Genomic DNA, 25,985 nt, shown 5'->3' on the forward strand with positions numbered 1-25,985 from the left:
GGATCGGTGCCGCTCCAAAAAAATCTCTAATGCATTTTTCCCTTCAGCCCCCAAATTGGCTTTTCTTCTCCCCAGTACTGCGTTCGGCTGCAGAGACGGAAACCGGGGGGAGTGAGCCGAACCCCCCCACCCTCCCGGCCGCTGAGTGCACCGCCGCTCGCCCCCGCCACTTTCCCGCCGGGACGGGGAGGGCTGCAGCTCCCTCCGTCCCCGCCGGGTGCGGGTGGGCCGGGTCGGCTGCCGGAGCGGCTCTTGGCCGCGGGCGGGTGGGAGAAGGGCCGAGGGGACGCGGGGAGCTGCTGAAAAGCCGACCCAAGTGGTTCGGGAGCGATGGGGCGGAGGAGCAGAGGCAGCTCAGCCACCCAGCATGGGGCCCCTGGGTGAACTCAGCCCTGCCTCGGTCTCCGGCAACAAAAAAGACGAGGAAACGCTAAGCAAATCCTTTGGGGGAAACCTGGGCCCTCCTGAAGCAAGCAGCAGAGTCGTCCTCGGTTTCAGCAAAGCCCTGAATCCCTCCGTGATCGTAGCTCTGCATTTCTCTCTTTCTGCTCTGGATAGCCTGCTTTTCTCTTACTTTGCCTCAGCAGGAGGAAATGTCTGCACTTGGGTGCAGCCTTTAGCTTAACAGGGTGGCATTTCTGACTCCCGCTTGGGATCCATAAGAATATTCACCTGTTATGGGGGGAGAAACGCCAGCTTGCGTTCCTGCTGTGGTACCCAGGGATGATGGGTGCTAATGGGTTAGGCATGGAGTTGGTGGAGGAGAACAGTGGTTGGGAAGGGAACAGGGAAGAATTTACAGCTGTCTGCTGCCATGGTGCCAGGGTGTCAAATGCAAACTGGAGGGTAAACCATGCAAGGTGTATTTGGGATGCTTTCAGAGGTTTTGATTTTATGAGTCTCCAAGGAGCCTGGCTCTTGATGCTCGGTGCTGGAAAAGGGATGGTCTAGCGGGGATTGAGGCTTTCTGACTGCTTGGGGCTGCACTGGAGCCTCTCAGGAGCAGGCAGCAAGTGCTAAGCACGGGGCGCTTAATCCTGCTTTTTGTAAGAGCACAGTTTGTTTCCTGGACAGGTCAGCAAGTTGTATGGGAGCTGTTCCTGACCCTGAGGTGTTCCTGGCCACCTTTGCTCTTGCTATTTAAGCAGGTTGTTGCTTTTGGAGAGGAGTGTCTCCGGCCTGGAGCTCAGCTGGGAGGATAAAAAGAGAGAGGCAGAGGGATTTCCGTGGGGCTTTCATTTGCTGCTGGGAGGGGAGCTGTTGGTGTTGCTGGTGGATTAAAAAGCTGTTTTCTGTGTTGGCTGCCACCTTACTGACCACTCGTTCTTGGTGTGTGGTGGTGAAGTCCAGTAAAGCGTACTGGCTCCGTTTCTGAACCACCAGAAAGGGAGTCGTTACTGCATCCTGCCAGAGGAAAGGAATGCGTTTCCTTGACCCTTGTGTTGTATTCTGAATTGTTGTCATCGGGGTAGTGTTTGTGGGGTTTGGTGGTTGTTGGGTTGAGGGCGGGGGGTTGTTTGGTTGTTTTTTTTAAAGTAATCCAAACAGTGTTTCAGTGTGTGAGAATGGATATCTACCACATTGGGACAGACTTGGAAGCAACTGAAAACGCTAAGTATGGAAATGAGAGGAAAGCCACAAGATTTCCCAGGGTAATACAGCGCCTCTTTGAGAAACGGAAGAGAAAGCACTGGAAACAAAGGGCGCTGGAGCGACCCAGGATGTAAAAAGCAGCTTAAAGATTTATGGCTCAGCTGGGACCTCTCTTTGCCTGTGGGTGAGAAGGTTGTGTGCTGAAGCCTGGGTTGGCCTTTGGCACGTCCCTGTCCTGACAGTCTACGCAGAAATTGCTCCCTGTTCATCAGCTCAGATCCCCAAGTACAGTACTCCTTGTAGACCACAAGTGCATGTGGAGTGTCCCAAAGTGCTGCTTTCAGTAGTGTCCCCAGCTCGCTGCCTTGGGAAATCTTTTAGGACATTTTGTCTGCAGAGACAACCACGTGATGCTTTCTGTTCTCCAAAAACAAGAAGGGCATTTAGATCCTTTGTCAAGTGGTTACAATATGCTTGTCTTTCTCCCATGCCTGGCATATTTACGTGTTAGAAATGTTCATTTTGACAAGGAGATGATAAATAAAGACCACATCAGCTGCAAGGATGTGGTTTTCAGAGGTGACCTTAATTCAATAGGAGCTTTTCCACTGAGTTATTCTGAACATCAGCCATAATAACTAATTCATATGGACAGGAATTGAAACCTCTGTTTTGCTAGGTGCTGTGGGGGCACAGAGGCTAATGCAATCCTTGCCCCAAGTTTAAGAAATTTGCCAATGAGATCTTCACGCAACAGAGCCAGACTCTTAAACATGGAGAGATGCTGGGCATTTCAGAAATGCCCGATAAGTGTCATGTTCTTTTGGATCCCCCTGAATGCATCATCCAAGGCAGCTGGTTCTCTCTTCCTTTTGTAGCACCTGACATTTATTTCCTGACTGGAACTGTGCTGAAGCTGCTCCTTCCGAAGTGGAGGCCAGACCAAGGGGAGAGAAGGCTCCGTAGTGCACCATTAAGCCCATGAGAGTGGAGAAGAACCTCTCTTAAGCTGTTGTTGAGGCTGGTTAATCGTGATGATCAGGTCTCTTAGGCATCCAGAACTGGGGTATAAGCTCTTTAGGGAAGCATTTTTTAGCGGAAGGATTTAAGTACTAGTGGCTGATATGTCTGTTGGCAGGATCCCAAGAGCTGGCTGGAAGAGGCCTCTACTATGAAGGAAATGCTGAAATAGGACTTTTAATGAACTTGCATAGCAGTTCCTTAAGGACTGAGAAGACTCTCCACAGGGAAGAAGGGAGTGGGATGTAGCTAGAAAGAAGTTCTTTGTTGCATTCAAGTTCTGACAGTAAATGAGTGAGCCCAGTTTTGCCTAGATACAGCTCAAATAACATTGCATCTGAGGGGTACCGATCTGTAAGCACCGTTTTACCCAGACAAGGCTGGAGAAGAGACAATGTTTTCTTGATTATAGCTCTGAAGTGTGATGGAAAGGACAACAGCACGCTTATCTTGCTTATGGGGTTTTTCTCTGGTTTTCATCTCTAAGCGGCTTTACCAACTACTGGAAATGAAACCAAAGGCTGAAATGTGTGAATATGGATGCCGTTTGGTGGTGGTTTCAGCCCAGATTTTAGTGAAGACCACTTTCATTCTCGGTGTCCCTCGTCAGCCTTGTGTACACCATATGACTGGACTCCAGGCTCCTGGGTTCATGAAGGCTGTGCTTTTGAAATGTAGGCTTCCGCAGGGGCCTTGGGTGATCTTGAAGTTGGGTGCCTAAGACAAAGAAGCTAGAATCCCTGGAGCCGCTGACCCTCTACAACCTGGGTTTTCAACCGAGAGCCCTGTCATTAGGTGGAAACCTGGCACAGAACAGGCTGAGGATCAGTTCAAGGTCTCTGTTGTCGTTATAGCACTAAAAGGCATCATCACTATCTTACATAAGTAAATACTTAAGGTCCTATAGGCCAATCCTATTCAAGATCTGTCCCAACCTTTACGTGGTTCACTACCTAATTGGGTCAAGGTACTCTGTGTCTGTAGACATAGGACTGATGAGGTGGAAGTCGTAAGTCCCCAGTCTGGTTCCTGATCGGAGCAATGGATACTTGGCCTGCCACTCATGTGAGTCTTCACCAGTTCATGTCTTTTAGTGAGCCAGGAGCTCAGTGGAACTCGCAGCACAGAGCCTACAGCGAAAACACCTTTGGGGCTCTGCCATCATGATGGTCCCATCCCTCCTGTACCGAGACGGCTCTGAGCAGCTCTGAACCGTATGATGTGGTTCCAGCCTGTCACTGTTGCAGTTGCCAGCAGAGGTTGTGCTCTTGGGATAATCCTGGTGTGATGGCCAGGGTAATCCTATGTTGAAACCCCCTGGGTTTGTACTGCTCTGAGGTAAATACGTTGCCTAAACATTTGCTGGTCAAATGTGGGGTGCCACATGTGTGTGACAAAGACCCCAAAAGGGGGCTCATGAGAAAGCTTCCTCACAAGAAGCTTGACACACTAGGACTCCTTTCTTTAGTGCAGATAACATGTATTGAGAACCTTATTTCTATCTTTTCTGCAAATAGTACTGTCCCACGGTAAAGCTCAGGGGAAGTCACGCATAGCTGGAAAGATAGAAGCTCGAAAGAGTAACGTCCTGCTGAACGAATGCTGTGAGTGCTGGTATAATCTTCATCCTTTGTTTCAGTGCTTCTTCCCCTCCCCAGGTTAGGGAAACCAGCTGCAGCTGGCATACTGTTTGAGGGATTTTAGCAGGGCAGATTCAATAGTTACAGTGGTGATTAAAGGTCACTTTTTACTAATTAAACTTGTTAGGAGGTAGTACAGCTCTGAGGCTGCCTGATACATTTCGGGCAAGGTCGTCACCCCACCGCCGGGACACTGCCAGCCAGGTTTGCTTGGGGTCTTTTGGTTTTCTTTTTTAATCGCTTGTGCGAACGAGAATTTGGCTTGAATGTTACCTGTTATCTTTATGTGCTATTACACGTGTCCTTTGCTGAACGTGAGATACGTCTGTGTGGGCCATCTGACGAGCAACTGATGGGTGGTTGGGGTAGAGCCTCGGGTTGCTCATCGGGAGCAGGGGGGCCAGAAGAGGAGGCGGTTGCCCTGTGGCCAGGCTGCCATGTTCAGCCCGGGCAGGAGTCACTGGTCCTCAGTCCCCCTGCGCTGCAGCCAAAGCTCTCGCTCAGGCCTGTGCTCCTGGGCTGGGAACTGGCAGTGTTTATGCAATGAAAGGGAGCAGAAGATGGCTTTTCCTGAGCACTGCCTTTGCCCATACATGTGCTGGCCCAGAGCCAGGATGGAAACTCTGTCCTCATGAGCAGAGAGAGGGAGATGGGAGGGGCGAGAGATGGAGAGGGGCCCAGAAGCAGAGGGAGTTAAAATAAAAACACCAACCCACACAGAGAAAAGCCTCTAACAGATGGGCCTGGCCATTCCCCGGGTTCTTCACACGGTTGGCTTCACATGCAGTGCTGATGAGGTCTCATCTAGGAGTGTGGGTATGGGGCATGGATCATTTTGAGATGTGTAATGGAAGATCAGAGTAAAAGGCAAAAGGAAGGAAGCTAGACAGGTAAGTTAGCTGTTATTTAGCTCCATCTGTGGATGGAGTAGGGTTTGTGAGTTGCTACGGGTGCTATGCCACTAGGAAGACAGATGCTGCTGTGAGCCATTGGAGGGCCATTACTTTGTTTTCAGCTGTGCCATCCTTTAACTGTGGCAAGTCTTGTCTTCTCTGTAAAATAGTATTGCTAGTGCTGATGGAGGTTTGTTTCACTGGTCTTGTTCCTTCTAACACACATACAGCAGAGAGCTATTGATCTGGATTGAGACTAGTGTAAAGATAGGTTCTGCATGTAGGTGCTGGCAGCTGTATTTTCCTATGCCCAGCTCCTCATTAGGCATCATGCTAAGTAATCAGATTTGCTGAACAGTTCAGCATACGGGGTGCCGACCTTGCTTGGAAGGGTCTTGCCTTGGTTAGATATCAGTGCAGGAGACCGTGCCTGGCAGAAAATCTGGTCTCGGAGAAGCAGTCACAAGAGCTTGGCTCTGAGCTCATTTGAAAATCTGGCCCAGACACTTCAAATATCGAGAGCTGATGATGGTTAGGGGCAGCTCACTTGGAAGCGGACAAAAGAGTTCTGGGTGGGACCCTGCCAGGCACTGAGACTCCTGATCCTGCAGATCCCTCAGAGCAGATGGCTCCTGACCAAGTTCAGGCACGTAAGTTGTGTTTCCAGAAACTTACTGGGGACTCTGGCAATCCACCAGAGAGACTGTTTCGGGGGCAAGGACTTACTGCTCTTTGTAACCAGAATAATTTTAAATGACTGGATGCTCTGTGTTTTAATTAAATTTCCCTTTGGGAATAAAAGTGGTGAACTGTTTCTGTGATCCTGCTACGCTTAAATGTTCTGTACAGTGCCCCCAGTTTGGCAAATCGTTTAAGCAGACGTGGAGGTCTAAGCGCCTGCTTAAATCCACCCAGCAGAGCACTTGGGCTCCCAGTGCAGTACATCATTCCTGCTCAGGGAAGTTTGGACTGGACTTCATGCAATCTAACTGAAGATAGTGGGCTTTGAGCATAGGCTTAAAATTAAACACCTGTTTAGGTGTTTTGCTCATCACAAGTGGTCTCTCACACACCCAGTTGTATTCTGTAGAATCATTTTATATTAGCGATGTCCTTGAACATTGCTTTCCTCTTAATAATCCTGCGAGACTTCTTGCCAAGTGCTTGCTGATGAGCCGTGTTGCTGTGAGCAGTTCAGGTGAGATGCTGTCACCGCCCTGGTATTTTGCTAGCATTGTGAATAGGCATGCATATGTGAATGATTAAATCAACCCATCAGGGTGTCATCTGGAGAGGAACAAATGCTGAGCTTGCTTTGCAGGCAGGGGGAGGATGAGATCCCCCTCTGTATTTTTTGCTGAAAGCTTTTCCCCTCTGCAGATGTGCAGCTGCTGTAGTTCTTCGCCAAAAGCCAGCCGTGACTTTCAGAGCTGGGGAACGTGCACACATCTGTGTGCAGAGGAGAGCAGCGAAGGGGCTCAGGTCTCCTGTCCTAGGGGATTATGTTCTCGTGATAGATAGTGCTGACTGTTGTGGAGGGAAATGGCAAATTTCACAGGGCACTGTGAGGGCACTTCATAAATATGAGTTTGCTTGCCAGTGTCAGCCAAACACCACCTTGCTAAATTGAAAAGGAAAGAGCTCCCAGAGACTTTTCAGACCATTGGAGCTTTTTCTTTAAAAACGTTAAGCCCCCCCAGAAGATGGATGTGTTTCAGCTGCAAAGCATGCTGTGAATACAGGCTTCACGTTTTCTTTTAGGTAAGAGTAGAGTCTTGGGTTATCCAGAGCTCAGAGTGGCACAGTAGCAAAGAGAAATAAATGCCTCTTACTAAAATCGAGAAGGGTGTCTTCTCCAGTGCATGTAGCACTTCAGAAATCAACCTCTGGCTAAAACCAGACCCTGAAGCATCCTCTGCAGTCTACTGAAGTCCATGGGAACTTGTCCATGAATTCAGGGAGCTTGGGATCAGGCTGTAATTGAGAATCTTTTTCCCTGCCTTGACATGCTAGGCTGTATGTGCGGCAATCCGCAGTCAAATTCTGCAAGAGAATTTCTTACTGAAAAGAGATGTGTAAGGTATTGAGCTTTTTCCAGATGATGTAAGAAGCCCTAATCTAGCTGGCTGCCATTTTTCTGCTTTGTCAAACTCTGAGAGAGGCCTGAGAGGTTTCCTGCTGGGAAACCAACACGTGGTAACTGTTTTTTGCATCAGATTTCTGTCTGTGCCCCCCGAGATAACTATGAGTGACTTCAAGTTGAAGTTTTGCCATGGTGTCACCTCTCATGTACAACAGTCCTGTACTTCTGTTGATGGTGAAGGATATTGATGGCTATTGCCATTAGTCTGTGCTAAAGCTTGCCCCATCGGTATCCTCTTGTTTGCACAGTAGGAAACTTTCCTTGTAGGATGATTTAGTGTACACAAATTCAGTGGGAAACCAAGGTTTCCCCTGTTAAATTCCTAAATTCCTTCACTGGTCAGAGAAAGACATTTTTGGGTGTGTTTCAAGGAAAAATAGGATCACCTCTAAAAGGCACAAATTTCATAAAATGTTGTCAGAATTTGATGAGGTTGGTTTTTTTTTAAACTAACTTATTCTTACATGTAATATACTGCTTCATGTCCCACTTGCTTAAAGTTTGCTTGCATGGGGTAAAATTATTTTTCTGATCCAAAGGAATCTGCAAACATTACCAGAAACAGAGGATCTGCCCTGTCGGAGCAGTGAAGGACTTCAACTCTGACCAGCAATCACTGCAGGAATAAAAATTCTAGCTTTTCTGTTCTTCAAACCGAACTATTCATATACGCTGATGCCAGTCCCTCTGCTCATTCATGCTCAAGGCAGCCTTCCATTAGATTTTTATTATTATTATTCTTGTTAGTACAATAGAATAGACTATTTCAGTTGGAAGGGACCTACAACAATCATCTAGTCCAACTGCCTGACCACTTCAGGGCTGACCTAAAGTCAAAGCATGTTGTTAAGGACATTGTCCAAATACCTCTTAAACACTGACAGGCTTGGGGCATCGACCACCTCTCTAGGAAGCCTGTTCCCAGGTTTGACCACCCTCTCTGTAAAGAAATGCTTCCTAACGTCCAGTCTCAACCTCCCCTGGCGCAGCTTTCAACCATTCCCATGTGTTCTATCACTGGGTGCCAGGGAGAAGAGATCAGCACCTCCCTCTCTGCTTCCCCTCCTCAGGAAGCTGTAGAGAGCAATGAGGTCGCCCCTCAGCCTCCTTTTCTCCAAACTAGACCGGAGTCCTCAGCCACTCCTTGTAGGGCATTCCTTCCAGCCCTTTCACCAGCTTTGTTGCCCTCCTCTGGACGCATTCAGTAGTAGTATTTTATTTTTACTTCAGGCTCCTGGTAAAGATCTGCTGTTTGAAAAATCAAGCCTGACCTTGGATTACATTGATTTTTCTTTCTTTCTATTTTTAAGTAAAAAGAAATTTTAAAAAAAGCCTGGAAACAGGTAATCGCCAACCCATTCTTTTTTCCTGAAGGACTTAAGAAGTTCAGCCGTCTCACTGTCTCTGTTGCACATGTAACTTTTTTCTTTTTTTTTAAACTTGTGAACAATATTTTGCAATAGAGGAGTTTTTTGTATGACTTGCCAAGAAATCATTGAATGCAGAATTAAGCAGAAGATTGTATAATGCAACTTAAGAAAGCAGTTGTTTCACAGAGTCAGCATAACTTGGTGACACACTGATGAAGCACAGTGAGAGATGTATGTGGATGAGATCACCAGAAAAACAAGGTGGTGTCAACTGTCATTGCTTCATTAACTTGAGCTGAGCAATGACCTGGAAGTGAGGTTCAGGGCTTTTTTGGTGCTTTGGAGGAAATTTTGTGGTATTTCTTTTTCAGTTTTGTGGTTGAATTAAAAATTATATAACTAACTATTTGGAGAAAGGTGGCAGGGTAGCCCCATCTCTTCCCTTCCCTCCTTTTCTCCCTTCCCCCCCAAAAAAAGGTGGAAAGGAGAAGCCTAAACAAAGTGTTTCAGCTCCTTGTGAAGGGAAGGTTTAACACACACCCACCCAATCTAGCTATATTTTTTTGGGGTAATGTCATTTCACAATAAAGAACCTGACTCTTGTAAGCTTCCTTCAGATTACATCAAGCATTTTCTTGGAAGTTTCTCTGTTGTTGGTTTGGGGTTTTTTTGGCATACTGAATTTAGATCAAACTTGGCACGAATTATTTCAGTTGATCAGAAACCATAAGTAATTTACTCATCCAGCAACACTCAAACCTGTTTGTGGTTTATGCAAATTGAATTGCTGAGACCATGCAGCTGTATTTCAGGTATGTGAGTGCATCTTGCCCAGGTAAGTTAGTTTCTGGACCCTTTCTGATCAGGTAAGAGAAACGGGCACTTTTACAGTACGGTTCAGAGTTTGCGAGATGCCTACCTCAGGAAGAGAGAATACTTACAGAGCACAAATTACCTCTTGTGAGTATTAAAGAGGCTGAAAGAGTAGCTCACGTGGACATCAAGAGTTAGCTGAGATGGATCGGCCCATTGTTCCAGTTTAGTTCCTTCATAGAAAATTATATTAATCTGAGGTATCTGGGAGCATATTTGCCATATAAATGGCTTACTTAGTGTACAATATTTTGAAAAGTCAGTCTTGCCAAACATATGACCTGAGGTAGGACTGATTTCTTATTCATCATCATTTTTACCTGTCATCAAAAGTCAGATTCATGTGAAGAAAGTCTAAAGAAAAGTGATTTCTTAGTTTTATATTATAACTGTATTTACAAACACTATGCATCTCTAATATTCTTTTTGCTTGGGAAGGCATATAAGCAAAGATAACCTTTTGCTAACCTGTTTCTAGTGCCGAAATTTCTCCTCTGTCTTATTTTTCTTTTTAATATGAATACAGTGAACTCACTTGAAGAAGTGAATGACAGATTTTTATTAAGTAAATGCTATCCAATCTGAATGTTTGAGTTATTACGTGTGGAAGAGATGGGAAGAAGAATGCCTACTTCAATGCCAAACGTTTTTCTTACCAGCCAAGAAGTGAATCAAGTATAGCATTACATAAGCTCTTCTTGCACCTCTTCTAATTGGAGAAGGGGAATTTCCCCTAAAAGATCAAGTTTAGGTTTAGTTTGCCAGTAATGTCTGTAGACATTCTCTTTTCAATAAAGAAAATCTAGTTGTTATCAAAAGATCCATTGTGTTCGGCCATGGATAATTGAAGCAACATAGTGCAGCTTCTGCCTTTGCATACAGAAGGTGGTTCTGGTGAGGTATATCTAGCTGGCCTATTCATAGGGTATCTAATCTAGAGAACGTGTGCGTTTGTTAAAACCACCATCTTCTGCAGGGAGGAAGACATTTATGGGCAGCCTCTTTCCTGAGCCAGACCTTTAGAGCTGAGTGTGTAATGCTGATATTTTGGGGGCCTGGGGGATGGGAACTTCACAGAGGAACCTGCATATCATCAGGGTGTTGTACCGGGTAGGTCACCTGTCTCCTAGTGCTGGTCATCTACTGTGGGAGACCTCATCTCTCACCCTGCGGGAAACCTTTGTAGTCTTTTAACATCACATAAGAACCTGTAAGACTTGTCCCCTCCAGAGAGGTTTTATGGACTTGAGCTGAGGGGGCTCTGCTTGGGTTTCTGTAGGTAGACCTGTGTTGGTGAGGAGCAGAAATGAGGTCAATGTGGAGGGTTTGGTGGGTGAAATGCAAGCCACACCATAATCACTGGAGTCAAATCAATACCTTCAGTACAGCTAGGATTTTGCCTCGCATTGGACTGGAAACAAGATGTTTATGAGCATTTAAGATGAAAGGGGATGATGTTTATTGAATAGTTCAGGGGACAGGGGTTTCCGCAAAGGGTTCGACTCCAGAAGACTCCTACTTTGATAGTTTGTTCTGGGTCCTGTAAAATGCGCCCTTGTGAAATGCATTCAGTACTGGCTGCTTTGTAGTAATGAGTTTTTCCTGTGCACAATAAACAGTATCGGGGCCCAGTCCAGGACAACATTCAAACATCTTGGGTGGAGTATGCCCTTGTGGTTACCCTGGAATACAAAACTTGGATGCATGTTCTCTGGGTTGGAAGCTTCTGTAAGAATAGCTCTGCTTTGGTTGTGAGATAAGGGCTCGATGGAGGAAATTGTACATGGGTGCTCTGCTTCTGCTCCGTTATCAACCAGTTTGATGTATATGAAAGAAAGTAAACAATGGAAATTAAAGTCCTCTAGAGTATGTATTGCCTTTAGCACATCCCTTGGAAGACTGTAGTGAACAATATGTGCTTGTTTGATAACTCTCCAGTTTCTAGTTTTTCTGCCATAAGATATCGAAAGAAATGCTTCAGCAAAGAAAAAACCCAAATCTCCCAAATAAATGCTTTCAGTATTTCTCAGTTTTGTTTTGTTTGGGTTTTTTTAATTTAGTTATGAAATAACTTTAAGCTTTTCAAAAAATTGTACCCTGGTCTCTCTGAAAGTGGAATGAATTTGGGAAGAAAATATTTTCTTTTTCTAATAGTGAGAATTTACAGCACTCATCAGTATTTGCCAAAGCAGCCTTACGGGTGGATTCATGGCCTCCCTAATAGCTTCCACTGAACTGTTGAAGTTTGTTAGGCATTACAGAATTACTAGGGACAAAAGACTGTGGAAATGGGTTAGGGGTAGCATAATTGTATGTCTTGTTTTAGCAGCCATTTTGTACTGCTTGCTTGCTGGTCAGTTGGAGAAAGACAAAAAAATATCTCTTGGGGAGGAAAAGGCACCTAGTAATAATGTTTTGAAAGGGATTTTTTGTGCAGTTTTTTGTTTGTTTGTTTTGTTTTCTATAGAGAAAATGAGAGTGAATTCTCTCTTTTACAGTAATTAATGACAGGTTATCATAGGATAATCCAGGTTGGAAGGGATTGCAGGAGGTGTCTACTCCAGCCTCCTGCTTAAAGAGGTTCAGGTCTGAGCTCAGACCAGGTTGCTCAGGGCTTTGTCTGGTTGGGTCTTGAAAATCTCCAGTGATGGAGACGGCAGGGCTGTTCCAGAGCTGTATTATCCTCACAGTGAAAAAAATTTTTCCTTATATCAAGTCTCTACGTTGTTTCCACTTGTTCCCATTGTCTCTTCATCCAGCCAAGAGAGAAGCAGCCAAGGAATTTGCTTCAGGTCACACACTGTGCTACACCGATGGTTTTGTTTTTACGAGAAGTAATATGTTTAAAAAGTCACGACAGAATGTGGAAAACTGAGTCTCGTTTCTGAAAGGGACTGGGGCATGTAGGGTGGCAGTCCAGATCTGACTTGGACAGCCTTAGGTACAGAGTGTCACTGGGTCAGTCTGTCCATCTTCTGAGCTGCCAGGACATGAAGCAGCTCTTTAGACCATGTCTGGATTAATCAGTTCTTCTGGAAGTGCCTTTTTCAGGACTGTGACCTGTTATCTCGGACATCTCCCACATTAGCAAGTTCTGCTGGCTCTGTGGAGCTGGATCTGGCACCTGGTAGGTGCCAGAGTTTGCAAGGTATGTAGGCACACAAAGGTGCAGATAGATGATCTCTCAGTTTTCCCAGCAATATCTAGACAACATCTCCTGTTGCAATCAGTGGAAAAGGAACGTGTGCTTACAATTCCTTGAAAACGTTAGCCGCTTTCACAATGTTTGTTTAAAAAAAATCAGATCCTCGGTTGGTTTTGAAAATGGGTCTTAAACTTCAAAGTCGTGTAGTCACTTCTGAAAATTTTACCTTTCTCTATTTTATTTATTTATTTCCCCCGGGGCTTTTCTGCCACAAAGGTGGCAGAAGAATATGCCACCAAGCCATCATGGTGTTTTGCCAGCATTTTTGCCTGACAGTACCAGGAGAAGATCAGATCTTTTTTCCTTCCTGTTACATAGTTTTGTTTTATAGTCAGAAGCTGTACCAAAGCCCACGGGGGAGAATGTATGGGTGGTTATATGCAACAGACTTGCTCCTTACGCTCTACCCTTGTCTGGTGGGTCGGGGAGCCAAAGAGCAAAGGGTCCTTCCCCAAACCATTCTGTGCTCAGGTTGCTAAATGCCTGGTTACTGAGAGGGCGTGGGCAGATGAGCAACATGGTGATGTGAGTTGATTTTCTGTTTGTGGTGCTTTCTTGTCTGGGGGTGCCAGTGTCAGCGCAGGGGGAAACCCTTGTGTTTCCCCAGGCCATTGCCCTCCTGGCACGCTCCTCTGCTGAGCCCCTTCAGCGGTTCCTGTGCTTGGGATCACCCTGGGAGGGAGAGTATCGAACCACATGCGAGAGTGAAAGGGCGGAGGAGGAAGAGCAATTTTCCGTAGGATTTGGGGTTTTTGGTTAGGGTTTTTCTTCCCACTTTTATTGGCCGTGAGTGCAATGACCGCTTAACCACATGGACTGGGCTCGCTCCCTCCCCCACGCTTCCTCTCCCTGGCAGAGCACAGGCTCTCAGATTTCCTCCCAGCGCGGGCGGATGGCGGCTCTCAGCTACATTCCTCTTAGTACAAAAGGAAAGGAAAAACTGCTCTCCACACGGGCAGATGGCCGACTGTTTCCTGGCAGCTCCGCTCCAACGTCCTTTTTCCTATTGTCCTGACAAACACACGCACACATGCACGCACACACCCACCGAGAGCAGCCTTCCTCCTGGAAAAATAAATAAATGCAAGTCCTCTTTGCAGAGGTTTTTCTTCTTTGGAGCTGTGCGGGTTTCCTCCTCGTGATGGGTAAATCTTTGGCGGCTCACGTGCTGCCTGGCCCTGCTCTCTGCTGAGGAAGGTCGAACGAGGGGATGGTGGGCTGCGCTGTGGTTGAAAGATTTCGATAAGGAATAAGATCTGCAATAAGCAGATTCTGCATTTGTGATGGCCAAGATATGTGGGAGAGTGAGGGTGGGAGGAAAGAGGAGGTTGAGCAAGGCAGGGGGAGGCAGGGTCTCCGGAAGCAAAAAGCAATCTACAGGTGACTTTTTGCTTGAGCTCAGAAGGTGATGCTTAATAGAGACAGACTGTAGTGGCAGGTCATGGTCTCGGAGCTGGTACAGGAAGGTCTCCTGGAGCATGCAGCTGCCAGGGCTCTGCAGATGGTGCCCCAAGGTTGTGGTGATGGACACTTCAGGAAGCTGTGTGCTAAATCCTCATCAGGAGGGGCAAGAGTCAGCATCCTGCAGGGTGAAGGCCACCAAAGAAGAGATTTGCTGAGGCTCCGTTTGTCTTCCCCGATGATAACTTATTTTGGAAGAAGTTGAGGTTCTTCATTTTAATGCTCTCATTTCCTTTCTGAATGTGAGACAATTTGTCTTCCTGCCAGGAAACTCTTTGCAGAGTTGCTCCTCGAAGGGACCTCTTTGAGTCCCGTTTATGCTAGAATAGCAGAGGTTATCTCACCACATCGAAAATGAATTCCCGTGTGGTTCATGAGCTGAACACTGTATTTTAGTGGCAGGTTGTTTCCTATGCTGTCAAATGTTTGGGTTTCTTATAAGCACAATAATATCCCTGAATTCTTTCCAATTCTTTTTACACTGGAAGTGATTTACTGTTGTAGTAGGACTGGTCTATTTGTAACACAGCATTTCTGTCAAAGGAGAGAAAGTATCTACACCAATTGGCTACACTGGTAGAAATGCATATTTGCCAATGTAGTTTCGTCTTTGTTGGGGACTGAAGCCAGTTCCACTGCATCTGCTAGGAATCCTTCCTCTCCGTGTGGCTGATAGACGGTTCTGCTGGCAAATGTGTGCTTGTGTAAATCTGGTCCGTATTTCTTTTGTTTTATTCTGTATTGACTACAGTCGTCTTGTATGTGGGTAGTTTCAAAGCCAAAGAAAACAGGTATGAAACGCTGGCTCTGCTGATGTCATCAGCAAGCTTATGTTCACTTCAGTAACACAGGATTCACCATTAATGTCTTCTTCAGCCTTGACTTAAAGTAACTGAATTTTCATTTATTAGGCTGCAAAGCATAAGTAAATATTATCCCACTTTGAAAGGGGCTGAGCAACCCCACTGTGTGCACACATGCGCTAATGCAAGATCTAAAACACAAGGAGATGGTGTAGTATTGCCAAGAACCGTCACAGAAGAGCTGTCCTCTACTCCTGCCTTCACTTCTCAGGGTCTTGGTTTCTCCATCTGGAATTGTATTTTTTTCATCTTTTATTCATGACTTCCTTGTAGAAAGCTTAGCTTGAAACATGTCATTCCACTAAACATTGTAATTAGGCTTCATTTTAGCAGCCAGATTGGGAAATACTGAATCTTTCTCTTCCTTCCCATGTGAATTTTTTCTTAGTATTTGTTAACCTACCTGCAGGAGTGAAGACTCATCATGTCTCTAAGCAGTAATACAAACTATGCTTGCCACCACAACGAATAACAATATTTACCTTCTGTACATGCAGGACTTAATCTGTGCTTGTGAGCAGTGAATTAGAACAAGAGTGTTGCTGTTTTGTTTGACATGGTCATGTAACATCCCACCGCTAACCCTGGAAATGCTGTGTTTTCCAGCTGAGGGTGTGGTTGCCTGAAGGAAACTGGAGGGATGTCGAATACCCTTTGAGTTGTTGAGCTTTTTTTCTGTTTGTTATGTGTTTAGAGGGAGGAACAAAGGGAAAATAAGACAATGGGAAATGTGGGACAAGCTTAATAATAGTGGGTGCAGCGAGCCCCACCTTTAACAGAAGACAATTCACATTGTGAGACCCTGTTTTCGATTTCTGTCTTCGGGTCAATTTTTTTTTTTTTGTTTCAGTCTGCAGTTTTCCATGCTGAGCATTGCCTCTGGCTGAATTACTTTTGAAAGCCTTCAGCCAAAATGTTTCAGCTGTTTCAAGGAGTGAAGCTAGGGGAGAAAAATGTGCTGTTTCCCCTGCGTTAGTACATCAGGCTTTTCTTTTGCTAAGACTAATCTTATGCTTTGAAACAGAAGTGTTATATGCTGTTTGGACCAGGAATTTGTCATTTGCCACTCCTGTGTCATCTCTACCTTAACTTTTCCAAAGCTCTGTGGGAAGAAAATTTCAGCTGGCGCATGGTCAGCAGAGGTTTTTATTTTTAGTAGCTAAAATCTTCTGTAGTTACCTTGTTCCCAAATATGCTGTCCTTCCAGCTCCCTGTGCCAGGCAGGTGACACTGGTGCTGTCCCTGTGGAGCTTGACCTACAACCTTCAGCAAATGGGTAGTGGAGGGAAGTAATGGCCAGGAGGTGAGAGTAGTTTTTCAAGGGTCCAGCTGCTTTGCTACAGAACAGGGATGGCGTAAGGATGCAATTGAGACCCAGGGTGACCCACCAATATTGCCCACAGCAGGTCCTGCTGGCTCCGCTCTTCTCGTTGCTGAGGGTTAGCTTCTTTCCAAGCAGAGTCTTGTTGCCAACCCAGTCCTGACACTGGTCCTATAATAAAGCCCCAACCTGGGAGTCGTAAGTGGATGGATACATGCCATCTGCAGTTCAGAGCCAAAGGCAGGCCACCTAACCAGTGGTACAGAATACATTTCTGGGGTTTAGTAGGACCTCCATGTAAACCTCTGTCCAGGAACAGTGGACTAGACTACCAGGAGTTTTTTTCTCCTGTGCCATCGATTATCTCACTGGCACCGTAGCAGAAAAGAGGCGGAAACAGCTTAATTTACTAGTGTCCAGAAGAGGCGAAGCCTGGACTAGGAAGGAAGGAAAAGTTCATTGGTCCTAGTCAAGGTCAATGATTTGGACATAAAGATGCAGTCATTCTGCTTCTAAAGAAATAATTGCTACACTGTGCATGTGTGGGTATGCAATGAGGAAGAGGTGTGGGATCCACTCAGGATATTGACAGTGGAAATGCATGTATGGAGTCCAGTGTCTTCAACATTTAGGTGCAGACCATCCGTGTAGGGCAAAGATTGTCTCAGATAAGCACTGTGGACATGCAGAAGCTGTATCCAGGAGTTCGGGATGTTTGGTAGCCAGGAGACAGCTGTAGTGGATCTTAAACCTGGGGAAATGTGCAAGCTCCTCAAGTTCTGCCCTGTAAGTGTGGGCAGAAAGGAGGTGGTGTCAGGTGGCTTTGTTTTGGTGATGCTAGGCCTGGGGGCAGGTAAAAAAAAACCAAACTGGAAGCTGTAGGGAAGCAGCTTTTAAGGTAGTAGACTGAGTAGTGGAGGCTTCCTGAGGCTGGAAGTGTGGAGGGGAGGCTGTTTCTGCTGGAGCAGGGAGGTAGGACGGGGTGGGTGAGGAAAACTGAAGGCAGGGCTGAGGGCCTGGTAGGTCTGGGAGAGCCCTTAGTTTGGGCAGGGAGGAGGAAGTAAGGGGAGGAAGAGTCTGCAGCTAGGAGCCATTGTAGAAAGTCCTTAGGATGGAAGGAAGGTATTTGGACGAGCTATGGGTAGAGAAGGACTCGCTAAGCAATGATTTGAGGGGACAAGTCTGGAAAGAGAGGGATACAGGGAAGTGGTGATGGGGAGGGGCAGAGAGGGCCTGGCTGGGACAGCTGATAGTGAGTGTGAGATGAGCAGTAGGTGAGGAAACTGGGTCTTAAATCGTGACCTTGGAGAGTTAAACCCGGGCTGTCTGGGCAAGGGGAGACCTGGGAAGCATGGACTGGTATTGAGTAGGTGAGGAAGACTATACGTAACAAGGATCTAGCGTGAGGAGGGGAGAGGACAGAGGTGGGGGCAGATCAGAGGAGTTTTTTGCCAGACGGGGTCAAACTTAAAATAATTGTCAGGCTTGACTGGGCGATCACAGTCATCTGTTTGGTGCATCTGTGGTCTCCTTCAGTGCAACAGAGGGGACCTGCTCTGGAGGTGAATCTGGGTAATGTAGCAAGTGAAATGGGTGTCTGCAGGGGTTCCTTGCTTAATTTGGCAGGTAATGAGGGAGAAATGGCTAGGAACATCCTCACCAGCCCTTCCCAGAGCTCGCCGCCATGTTGGACAAACCCTGAAAGTGGAGGTTTTGCCAGCTGCAGCCAGCTGTGTGCTCTCTGGCCTGGGTGCCAGACATGGGGACGTGGGGCCAGCCCCATGGCTGCTTGTGAAGGCAGCGGGGGTTGCACTTGTAACAGTCTGAAAAATCAAGTCTTGCTCATCCCTGTACTAAGAGCAAATTGTAGTTTTGCCTGTAGTCAGCGCAATCCCGTTTTGCCATTTATATCATTATATGGTGAACAACAGCTGTCCTTGAAGGGAAGCAATGAGGAGAAAGCAAAATATTCAGTGAATCTGTCCCAGCAATATGATTTCATCCCTTCCATGTGCTTCAGTGCTCATCAGGTTTTCTATGACAGCTGACGTCACTATCCGAGCAAGAAACTTTTTGCTTTTCCCCCCTTTTTATTTCTTTGCTGGTTTAGCGAGTTGAACTAGCTAGCTTGCTGGTCCCTGCTAGCTCAGAAAGGGCTTTACAAGCATTGGAGCTGATACAAAGGAAGCAGGAGCAAGAAGGGAGGAAAAAGTAGGCACACCCTTAGTCAATGGCAACTATTAGATCTGATCAGGCATGTCCTTTACCAAGGACAGGGATGAGACCATGTTGCTGGCAGCCAAGGGAAGAGCAGGGGCCCAGGGAGAGGAAGAAGCAGGGCAGTCCCTTTAACCATAGTAATCCTTTAAATCAGATTAGTGACATATAAGCAGGCAGAGTTTGTTCTGTGGGCTTAGAGAGGGAGAAGGTCAGTAGAACAAATTGTATCATAAAATTAAAGACATATAACACACAACACAGCTTTTCTGCACACAGGCTGAATGCCGACACTGCGAGTTTCTGCATTCTTTGCGTTGCAGCATTGTTCCTCTGACATGAGGTACATGCATAAAGAAAGAGGTTGCGGTACATCGCTTCCACTTGAGGTTTTTGAAAATACAGTTTGTTTTGACACATGGGATTCTCCTGACCCCCTTGTAAGCCCTTGTGGTGTAAGATATGATAGATCAAAGGGAGAAGTTAGGACAGAGTGGGGCAAGGCAGGTAGGAGGCTGTGTGGGATCTGGCTCTAAAAGATACTGTAGGAGCATATCGCTTCCCAGTCATTGGTCCTTCATGGATATGTTTACGTAAGTTTATCCTGCTTTTTTTTCTTTAATAAATGACTTGGGCCTGACTATCTACAATTAGGATCCCATTACGAGTGTGATGAACTGAACGATCCTGCTATTAGTGTCTTCAGTCTCTGTGGCCTGCAGGAGACTCGCGTAGCCAGGACAATCAGTGCCTGCAAAGAGGTGACAGCGCATCTTGCCCCAAACTAACTGTGCCCAGCACAGGATGGCAGAGTAGCTGAGGGGGGAAGGCACCTCTGGAGATGGCCAAGTCCAGCCCCCTGCTCAGAGTGGGGTCACACAGAGCAGCTTGCTCAGGACATTGTCCAGTTGGGTTTTGAGTGTCTCCAAGGACAGAACCTCCACAACCTCTCTGGTGCTCAGTCAGCCTCTCGGTAAAAAAAGTTTTTCCTCATGTGTAAACTGAATCGTCCTTTGACTGGATGCCACTGAGAAGCCGTGCTGTTGCGGAGGTGGCCTGTCCTCCCGGACCTTGGGGTACACTTATCTGCAGGGCTGACTGGGAGAGGAAAGAAGTGGACTTCACGGAAGTCCTCTGAGGAGAAACTTGCTGCTGTCAGCTAGGGAAGGCTCATGGCACATGTCGTGGAGTTTTGGGTCAAACACCCTGAGCTGAAATTTCAGAAAACCCTTGCCTTGCCACTGGGTTGGCGTTGGACACCTTGAGTCAGTGACTCCCCCACTGCAAGCATCTTGTTTCGCCAAGGGAGCCTGCTCTTGGGTCCTGTTGCCCTTCTCAGCTCCAGCCGCGTCCCCACTCGGCTCATGTCCTACTCGCTCTGCGGGGGTTACCCCCTGAGGTCGCCCTGCTGCCGGGGACCTCGGGAAGGCAGCGTGCTTGTACGCAGGCCCAGGGACACTGCCTGGTGCTGGGACTGTGCACAGGGGCCCATGCGGCGGCCTGTATGTGTGCGTGCACAAGCACGCATCCTCATGCCTGCTTCTTCCCCCAAAGGGAAGCGGGCTCCAAACAGAGCAAGGGTTGGGGGAGGGAGCCTTGAAGGCTTTAACTGTTGGCTTCCTTACTCACGATTTTCCTGTTAGTGTTTTGTCTTCTTGGCATCCTTCCTGTTCTTTATATATGTATGTTATATATTGTTGTCTCATTGCTGCTGTCTGTATGTTGCATCCTTTGTTCTGTAAAGCACTGGAGTGGAGAGGTGTTACTTGCAAGCTTTGTCTGGCTGCTTGGAGTTAGTTGTGAAAGTAACTGGAGAGACTCGTGAAAGTAACTGTGAGCACCCAGGAGAAGAAACGCAGCGTGTCTTTTTTCTTCCTGGAGGAGAGTTTGACCAGCTGTGGGTCGCTCCTGGTGCCTTACTGTTTATATGCACCAGTGGTGTGGCTAGTATCCAGCTACGGACTTGGATCCAATTTTTGTGCGAGGTGCAGAGTAAACAGAGCAAAGAAAATCTTGAAACATGGCCTCCAGCACGCGGCAATGGTAATACCCATCCCCAAACCACAAGACCCTTTGAGGTATGCTTGGTTTATTCCCCACAAACGAAATAGCAAAGAAGGGAGGCCTTGGGAGGCTTGCTGCCATCACTGCCTGACCTTATCGGAGGCAAGACACCATGTGTGCGACCTGTGTGCTGGCTGCGTATGTTTCTGATGATGTAGACTGCAGGGCATTTGGTGCTTTTCTGGCTTTTGTCATCGTCGTGGCTGCACCAAGTGCAGCGGGCAAAGCTGGTTTCTTCCTCTCCCTAAAGGAGTTTAGCTGGTATTTCTGTGGAAGACTTCTCTGTCCTTTGGGGGTGGGAGCGTGCCTACTGTCAGTGCCTCTTTTTTTAATTCACCGGTTGCTTTGGAAACATCGTGTAGTATCTGGTGCCCTGAACCAGATGTGCGTACTCCAAAAGCGTTTTGATCGGAAGTGGGGAAGAGGGCATAGGGGAAGGGAGGGTGGGAGGAAAACTTAAATTAGAAGAAAGCCAAACAGCTATTGCTGGAGACAGATGATTACAGCTCATTTCAAGGCTGTTTCCTGCATGCCAATGATAGATCAGTAAACAAACGCCTCTTTGCGAACACAAAGCAGGCAGGAACTCTGTTTGGAAGAGAGAGGTCAGGGTAGGTCTCGCTTCGCTTGGTAGCAGGAAGCCCCTATCACATGGCCCTGGGAATTGTGAGGCCGAGTGCGTGTGGGAGATACGCCGAGAGGCTTCTGCTGGGAGACTTCACATCCTTCCCAGGGTCCCGCCAACAGGTTTGAGAGCTCCCTCCCCTCCCTCTTTCCTCCCACCTCCTCCCCTGTCCTTCCTTTCTCAGTTTAATTTTGAAACGATATCAGATGACTGCTTTGTTCCCCCAAACAATGGCAGGGATTACTGAATAAATGGCAGTGGTGAGGCTCTCCAAATGGGGTTCAGCATCTTCTCTCCCCTTTTATAGCGTTGCTGCTCCAGAATGTACGTGCCAGGAGCAGTGGCCTGGGGCTCAGGTTGCCACGGGGATGTGCATCCTGTTGCCGGTAGAAAGTTCTTGTGGGGTTTTTAGAGAAAGCAGCAATTGGTCAAGAAGCACCAGCCTGATGTATGTATGACCTTCTTGGGTCGCCTGCTAACTGAACTCAGCCCTGCTTGTTTCTTCTAGGCAGTTTGTAGGGCTGTGGTCACCTTGCACATGAGGGAGGAAAGGAGAGCGTTTCGGATAACGCTTCTGAGCCTCTGGCAGGTCTCCCTTCCTGATCCCTACACGCACACTCTCTCGTGCTCTCTCTCCCCACTTCCCTCCCTCTTTCCCTCCTGTCCACACAGTCTCATCACCTCCCTTGTACCACATCGGGGGCATGCTGGACCCCTTCAATGAGCTGCTTTGTCTAAAACTCTCAGTGAACTATAGCAGGTCACAGAGGTGCTCCAAAGAGAGCCCAAGCCAGCACACAATCAGGGTAGTGTGTGGTCAGTCGTAGCAGAGATGTGGGGAGACAGGAGGCACAGGAGCTCCCCTTGCCCTTTGCAGTGAACTGTCATGTTAACTCTGGGTGCCTTGTGGAGCCAAACCTCGGTAGAGAAGATCTACCTTTTGTTTTCCTACTGGAGGCAATTTTCCATCACTGCCATCCCAGCTTCCTCTTGTCAGGTGTTGGCAATGCCTGTGGGCCAGGCCTGCAAGTCATTTCTGGTGACCTTATTAATGGAAGAGATGATCCCATCACCTTTGAAGTTCATTTGGGCTTGGGATTGGCCCCAAGCAAATTATCTGACTATTGGACTAATTGGGAGGTACCTTTTTATTTTCTGTTATTTTATTCCAGAGGTGACTCTTTTTTTCCCTTGTGTCTTCCAGTGTGTTTGGATAAATATTTACTCTTTTGGGCAGGACCAGCTAACGTGCTACAGTAATCCCCTAGGTGATGCTGAGGACACCCTGTATACCCTGCTCAAGGGTGAAGGCACAGCACTCTGTGTATCTCCTCGGGGTGACTTTACTCCCCTAAGCGGCGTGTGTTGTCAATGGGTGTGTCGGTAGGTACCTGGTTGTTGTCACGTTGCAGCATCTGATGTGTTGCTGCTTTGGATGCTCCTGGCCCGCTCTCTAATCTGCCTAGCGTGTGTGTGTTACTTTGGTTACTCCTGCCACACGTGGTGGCTGGGTGGGACAGATGTCCCTCTGTCCTTGGCTCCAAGTCATGGTGATCCGCTGGTGGCAGTGGTAGTCCTTTCACGGGAGACTCTTTTGCAGCACTCGGCAACTGCTTTGTGCCTCGCTTCTGCTCACCGAGGGCAATGGGGTCTGTCCGATCCACTACAGATGAAGAAATGAGTGCACCTCTTATTCCGTATTATCTTCTTTTTGGCCTCTCCCACAGGAGGTATGTCAGGTACGTGACTGTGCTGAGCACCAGCACACATCTGCTCATACCCAGATGTTCATTTTCAAGGCAGTGTTTGTTAGGGGGCTATTGGAAAAGGCTGAGAGGTGGAGTTTCCTGATGGGGAAATTGTGTGATCTTATCAAGACAGAGGAGCTCATCCCAAGCGAGCGTTCGGTGTGGCAGCAGAGCCACAGCGCTTGTGTGTATGCCGACTCTTGTTGTCATTACATTTCTTACTGCTAAAGGCAGTGCTGAGGAGCTCCGGCCACTGACCCTGCTGTGCGAGGCACTAAATGAGTGATGAGTGAAGAGACCATCCCTGCTCTAGGGATGTTGTAAGCCAAGTGCAGAGCAGCCTCTGTTGCAGCTTTGCAGGAATCTGCTTTGGCTGCCTGGGTGAGTCATTCTTTGGCCAGGGACGCGAGCGATCATTAGTTTTTCATTACTCTCAATCCATAATAGTTAATGGATGGATGAATAGATTTTGTTCGTCGGGCTGGTAAATTTTCTTGACAGTGTTGCAAGGCTGCTCTGTGTCTAGAAGTGAAGTGGGTGTTTGTTCCAGTTACTAACGAGGAAGAGAAGCCAAGGGGGTTTATTGTCTGGGGAAACAGAGTCCGCTAAATGCTTAGCAATGAGCTGCCCTGAGTGTGTACACATTGAGTTGACCCAGAGTTCACTCCTTGCCTCAGGAACGTTGCCAGTGTGGGATAAAGGGAGGGAGAGAAAACTGCGAACAAAGACTGATTTTTTTTTTTTTCTTTTTCCCTTTTTTCCTCTCTCTGCCCAAAATACTTGAACAGTGGAAACGAGAGATCCTTTTGTTCTTTACTGTTTCTGGTATGGTGGTTTGGGGTTTTTTTATTGACAAGAACCTACTAAATTTCCTTAGGCACTCGGTCTTGTTGCCAAATGCTAGGCATGGCGGGGCAGCATCTGACAGACCAACCAAGTGGACAGGTTTGAGAGGCTTCAGATTTTCCAAGTATTGCCTACAAGATGGTGAGCCTGTTGTCATTGCAATGCTGCAGAGCAGGCAGACCACCCTGAGAAGTGAGGAGAGATGGTGCTGCAGAGTAACAGAGTAATTCTTTTATTTTTTATTTAACGAGTAAGAGTATTGTGGGGCAATAAAAAGAGGACAGAGTCTGTTGCATTGACCGGGTAGCAGCAGTGCTCAAAAGAAAGAGAGGGACAGGCGCTCCATGAATGCTAGAAATCATGAGGCAAACAGAGTGACTCATTTTTGTGACTGATTTATCTTACCCCCACGAGGAGTTATCCTCTGAAATCAGATCAGCCTAATCAGTGACAGCCTAACATGGCCTACCAGAGAGAAGGAAACCAGTGGCTGCAGTGCAACGTCTCTTCAGCCTAAAATGTTTTTTGTCCCAAGCTGGGGACGTTGTGACAGTGTTGCATGCCCAGGGACCACTTCAGTCATGTGGCCTTAACACAGGTTATTTTAAAATTGTTTTTGTTTTAGTCTTTTGCGAGGGGAAAAAATCTAAATCCGCTGAGATTTTGGCAACAATAAAAGCCTTCATAAAATGTGCTCCATATTCAAGTCGTGGTACAGCAGTTGATGCTGAGTCAAAGATAAGTTTTGCCCTCAAAACCCGTTGACTCCTCCCTGGGCTTCTGTGGGGTGATGCTATCACCCCTCTTCCCATTTGGCAGAGGAGGAGACCAAGGCTGTCCTCGGAGAGCTGTCATGTCTTGCTTCTGCTCTTCTCCTGGATTTCAAGGAGAAACGTGTGTGTGTGTGTGTAGAAGGAAGAGAGAAGGATACTGAGCACAGAGCAACACTTCTTCCTTGTGTCTGTTTGCAGGTGACCTGCTGCCCTGCTGTGTGCTGACATGATGACAGCTAGCAAGGCGGCCGATGTGAGCAGCAAGTCTGAAAGCAGTGTCCGCAAGTGTGTTGAGAGGTGAGAGCTTTCCGTGTTTCAGTGCCGGGGTGCTTCGCTTGTGTTTATTATCCCCAACAGAAAGAAAACCAAAGGAAGGAAACATTCTCTGCTCTGCGCTGTCCCTCTCTCCTCACACGTTAAAACACACCCCTGCAGGTCTTGGGTGGTTTCACTGCCATCTCAGGACTGTGATGCTATGCATTTTAGCATCCAGTCAGACTGATAATGTCCTAGACTCACAGTGCTAGAAGAGGTCTGCCCCAAGGCAAGACCGTTTGTGCTGATTGATATCCCTGTCAATATTTGCACCGCCTGCACTTGAAATCTTCAGCGCTGCAGACTCCTCAGACGAGCCCTGCTGTCCCCACCTATTGCAGGTTTTTCCCAGTGTCCAACCTTGGTTTCTACTGTGCAGTCCAACCACCAGTGGCACTGCGATGCCCTGCTCCTTGGGAAAGGCCGTGGTGTTCACAGTGCCAGCTCTTAACCAAAGCATGATGTTGTCACTGAGACAGCAAGGAGTTAAATATCTGTAAGGCTAGGGAAGAACAGTATCTGGCTCAGGTCCCATTTCTGCTCAGAAACCCATCCCAGACTCAATTTGCGCTACAACTGAGTCTGCAATGGCTGCCAGCGTTGCTTAACTCAAGGACAAAGCTCAAGGCCTGCCAGTGCACAGGGTGTCCACATGGATGCTCTTACAAGAGCGCTAAGTTCTGGAAGAAGCACACCTGATACATTTAAGTTAATGGACCAATTTCCCAAGTTGAATCTCAGTGTTAGGATCGTGGTTAAATGGGACTAATGATATGGGTTTGCATCCCAGTAACTACCTTGTGTTGTCCTGGTGCTCTTTCCCAAGCCCAGGCAAACCCCAAAGACATGGCTAAGCGCTTTGGTTCAGAAACATTTTGTGTTGGAATAACTGTCTGTTCAGCTGGACCTTTACTATATTGATAAAATATCACTATGTTGATATTGTGATAACACACACTTGGAAATCGCTAGACTAAATATACTAGGGATTTTTGGTGCAGTTTGGACTCAAACA

General features: G+C 47.1%; 1 protein-coding gene across 2 annotated transcripts in view; it reads left to right on the plus strand.

Annotated features, from left to right (window-relative positions):
- DENND2A (DENN domain containing 2A) overlaps positions 1-25,985 on the plus strand; it is a 61,512-nt gene that overhangs the window by 189 nt on the left and 35,338 nt on the right. For both annotated transcript variants that reach the window (XM_050905174.1, XM_050905183.1), the window contains exon 2: positions 24,854-24,952. In XM_050905174.1, coding sequence (XP_050761131.1) covers positions 24,882-24,952 — 71 coding nt within the window. In that variant the 5' untranslated portion in view covers positions 24,854-24,881. The remainder of the gene's footprint in view (positions 1-24,853; positions 24,953-25,985) is intronic.

Source organism: Gymnogyps californianus, chromosome 1, assembly GCF_018139145.2.
Source record: "Gymnogyps californianus isolate 813 chromosome 1, ASM1813914v2, whole genome shotgun sequence".
NCBI lineage: Eukaryota > Metazoa > Chordata > Aves > Accipitriformes > Cathartidae > Gymnogyps > Gymnogyps californianus.